We start from the raw sequence: 3,880 nt of genomic DNA on the forward strand, positions 1-3,880 counted from the left end.
GTGAGATTGAGTAGTTTGGATACAAGTCAGTGCGTGACTTATCGTTTTGGTTGAGTTTAGTAAATTGGTATAGGGTCATGGTTGTTTATTATGGTTTTTAAACTACTAGGGAACCATTTATGGAAAGAGCGATTCTCCTCATTGATGTTGTTAGTTAATGCGTTGTATGTTTCGGGGTCTATTTCCTCGATTTTACTCCAGATTTTTTTTAGCTTGGTTATGTAATCTTATGTTTAATGGTTTGGTTTTGGTTATGGCGTGTATTTGTTCCGTGTTAAGTGTGTAAGGGTACTGCTGATTAGTTGCAAATCTGAGGGCTTTGTTTTGTAAGATTTGTAGTTTTTTAAGTTGGGTATAGCTGAAGGTGTGTGTGGGAATGGGGGGATATTCTAGAATGGGGAGGATCAGTGCTTTGACAAGGTGGGATTTGACTTTTGTAGGCATGTTCTTGAATCTGAGTAAGAGGGATAATGCTCCAGTGGCTTTTTGTTTTCTATCCTGTACACTAGGAAGATAGCCTCTTGAGTTAAGTTTAAAACCAAGTATTTTTCCCTCTTCTTTGAAGTCAGTTATTTCTTCATTAATTATTAAAGGTTCTTTTTTGGTGTTGGCTAGTTGAATGACGGAAAATTTATTTATGTTAGTTTGTATTCTCCATTTAGATTCATATTCGTTTATTTTCTCGACTTCGCTTTGAGTTCTTGAATTCATGATCCTTCTAGATGGTCCAGGATAGTTAATAATTTGGGAAATATCGTCAGCGTAGCTTATGTTGATGCCATGAGTGGCTTGTGGGGAGTCACTGGTGAAGATGGAGTAGAGAGTTGGTGAAAGGACGCTCCCTTGAGGAACCCCGCTTTCCAGAGCAAAGCTAGTACCTGTATAATTATTTATTTTGATTTTAGCCTCCCTATCGTCAAGAAAATCACAGAGAATTTTTTCGGTTATAGTTGGGAGGTTGAGATTCAGTAGTTTATATTTAAGGCCTAAATGCCACACCTCGTCAAAGGCTTTTGTTACATCTCTAAGGATGATGTGGCATTGTCCTTTGTTAGATTTACTTATTGCTATATGTTCTGATGCTATTGCAATTGCTTGAGTGGTGCCCCTTAGTAGTCGGAAACCGTATTGATTCTTATTATATAGATTCTCAGATTCAAGGTGTAATCTGAGCCTTTTATTAATTATTCTCTCTAGTACCTTTCCAGGGACTTCTAAAAGAGAGATGGGTCTGTAATTCTGTACGAGATGTGGGTTCTTGTTCTTTTTTGGGATTAATTTTATGATGGCTTCTTTAAATTTGTCGGGGAAATATCCTGCAGAGATGGTTGCATTAAATATGTTTTTTAAATTTTCAATGGCTATATTGGGGAGATTGGATAGTATAGTTTTATTATATCCACTTTCTCCCGGGCAAGTCTTTTTTAAGTTCTTAATAATAGAGGTAATTTCGTCTGCCGTGATAGGAGTGGTAAATATTGTGTTTGAGTCTAATCTATCGGGGTTAGCTGAGTGGTACGGTGTTAATCTATCTACGTTGTTGGTAAGGAATTCTTTTACCGTATTGTCGTGTCTGTTGTTGTTTTGTTCTTCTTCGATCTCTTGAAAGATGGACTCCCAGTGTCGCCTATGTGTTCTTTCTTTTTCAGAGGCTGAGTGTTGTCTGTTTCCCAGATGATCTAATACGTAATGAGGGTCGGGGGTTGAAGTTCCTGAGAGGATTTTTATTTGACGCCAAAATGTGGAGGGATCATTATAAAGATTGGCGGTTGTTGTTGTGATATTTACCTCACAACATGGTGAGGACACGGGCAAACATAGAGCCCGTCAGAGAAGTGGCATAAAGTAGCTCTCAAACGAGAGCATAGTGGTGACAAAAACTGCAAGACGAAGCAGCAAGGCAGGACAAGATCAGGCGTGGCTCAGCAGTTACGAGAGCAGTCTGGTGGCGATATAGTTGACGAGGGCAGCTTTTTTGTTGTTGTTGTGATATTTGCCTCACAATAAGGTGAGGACACGGGCAAACAGAGAGCCCATCAGAGGAATGGCAAAAACAAAGCTCTCAAAAGAGAGCATAGCGGTGACAATAACTGCAAGCCGAAGCAGCAAGGCAGGACAGGATCAGGCGTGGCTCAGCAGTTAAGAGAGCAGTCTGGTGGCTATATAGTTGACCAGGGCAGCACGTGGTCCATTCCACTCTGCTTGGCCTGGCCAGTCGCCACTATGCCCGAGCCGACCGAGACACCTGCTTCACCTGCTCACGCCTTCGACCCGTTGAGGGGGGCACCCAGTAGCAGATCCGAGCCGTCAGGAGCCTCTACCATCCGGGGAACCGTGAAGTGGTACAACGTGAGAGCGTGTTACGGGTTCATCAGGCGCCAGGATACTGGCTCTGATGTATTCGTCCACGTCTCTGGGATCGCTGTACCTAATCCACGGTTTTTCCAGCGCTCTCTTGGCGATGGGGAGACAGTGGAGTTTCGTATCGTTCAGGCTGCCAAGGGTCCCGAGGCTACGGATGTCACTGGACCGGGTGGTGTTGCCGTGCAGGGCTCTGCTCATGCACGGCGCCGCCCCCCGGCCCCGAGACGCCAGCCTAGGGGTCCTGGGAGTTCTGGCGATACTAACACACTCGTTGCGATGTGTATCGCGACGGCTGAAGCCTTTAGTGGGGGTAGTAAGGCGGTTCTGGCTGTTCTCCTTCCTGAAATCTTTAAGGAGAACGGCCTTCCACGCCTTACTATTCCCCGGAGCTTCACCCGCGATCCTCGTCACCCCCCTCGTCAGGAGCGTCAGGCCCGGCGGCCGCAGCCTCCACCTCCCCGCACAACACCGCGGAAACGGCTGAGGCTGGATGCCCCTCTCAACAGGGCGACTGGCACCACCACCACCGAACCACTCCTTACCGACCCGGAACCGATACAGGCCATGGAACTAGAGCATGGAGAGACAGTCGTGGAGGTTCATCTCCCTTCGTCAGGAGCTGAGGGGGAGCGTGTCTCTTCTCCCGTCCCTTCCGTCCATCTGGATGAGGCAGAGCCGCCCTCCTTGCCTTCTCCATCTGCTCCTGACGAAGAGGAGGTGCCTCTTCCTCTTCTTCCTCCACCACCGCCTGCTGCCATTGCTCGCCCCTCTTCTCCCCCTCCACCTAAGGAGAAGAGGAAAAAATCGAAGAAGAAAGGGGGGAAGGACAAGGCTGACCCCTCCACTGTCGCACGCCGCCTCGAGGCTCTTCTACCGCCCCTTTCTGACATCCCTACACTCGACGCCCGCACGGATACGGACTTAGAAGAACTTCTATACGACCTCACGGATCCTATTAACGACCAGGACACATTGCCACATGTCTATCGGCAATTGTACAAGGATTTCCGTGAGGCGTATCTTTCCAACTCCCTTTCTCCATCTCAGGAAGCCGTGATCCGTGAGGGCGTCGAGTTTGATCCACCTAGAGCTGCATTGGTCCACTACATTGCAGTCAGACTGCTATCATAATCCTGCTGCCTTCCATCAGTCACTGCCCACTTCCATCCTCTGCAGTTGCCCCTTGCCTGTTTGCCTCGTCTTTATTCTGGCTGCCGTCTCTGCTTTACTTTACTTTCCTTTTTTCTTTTTTTCTTTTTTTTTTTGTCTGCTTTTTTATTTTGCTTTTTCCCGTGACGGGCTCTTTGTTTGCCCGTTCCCCACCATGTTGTGGGGAGAATATTACACAAACAAACAGCACGTGGTGGATCAAACCCGATGCCCTCACGGATGGCGGCTTCCTCAGATGGAGAGAAGGAGTTGGAGATGTTTGCCTCACGGATCTTCTGATACAGAGTCGTTGTTGTTGTTGTTGTTGAAATATTCGCCTCACGTAGTGAGGACACGGGCAAACAAA

General features: G+C 47.0%; 1 protein-coding gene across 1 annotated transcript; it reads left to right on the top strand.

Moving 5' to 3' along the window:
* The first annotated feature begins 2,223 nt into the window (after positions 1-2,223).
* Positions 2,224-3,495, top strand: LOC145389890 (Y-box-binding protein 2-like). The gene is made up of 2 exons (XM_080265014.1): positions 2,224-2,685; positions 3,331-3,495. Exons 1-2 carry the CDS (start codon positions 2,224-2,226, stop codon positions 3,493-3,495), a joined length of 627 nt encoding a protein of 208 aa, XP_080121140.1.
* Positions 3,496-3,880: the final 385 nt, after the last annotated feature.

The sequence above is a fragment of the Coenobita brevimanus genome, unplaced genomic scaffold (assembly GCF_032717465.1).
Source record: "Coenobita brevimanus isolate Jiangsu-jjx unplaced genomic scaffold, ASM3271746v2 jjx.HiC_scaffold_2589, whole genome shotgun sequence".
NCBI classification, from domain to species: domain Eukaryota; kingdom Metazoa; phylum Arthropoda; class Malacostraca; order Decapoda; family Coenobitidae; genus Coenobita; species Coenobita brevimanus.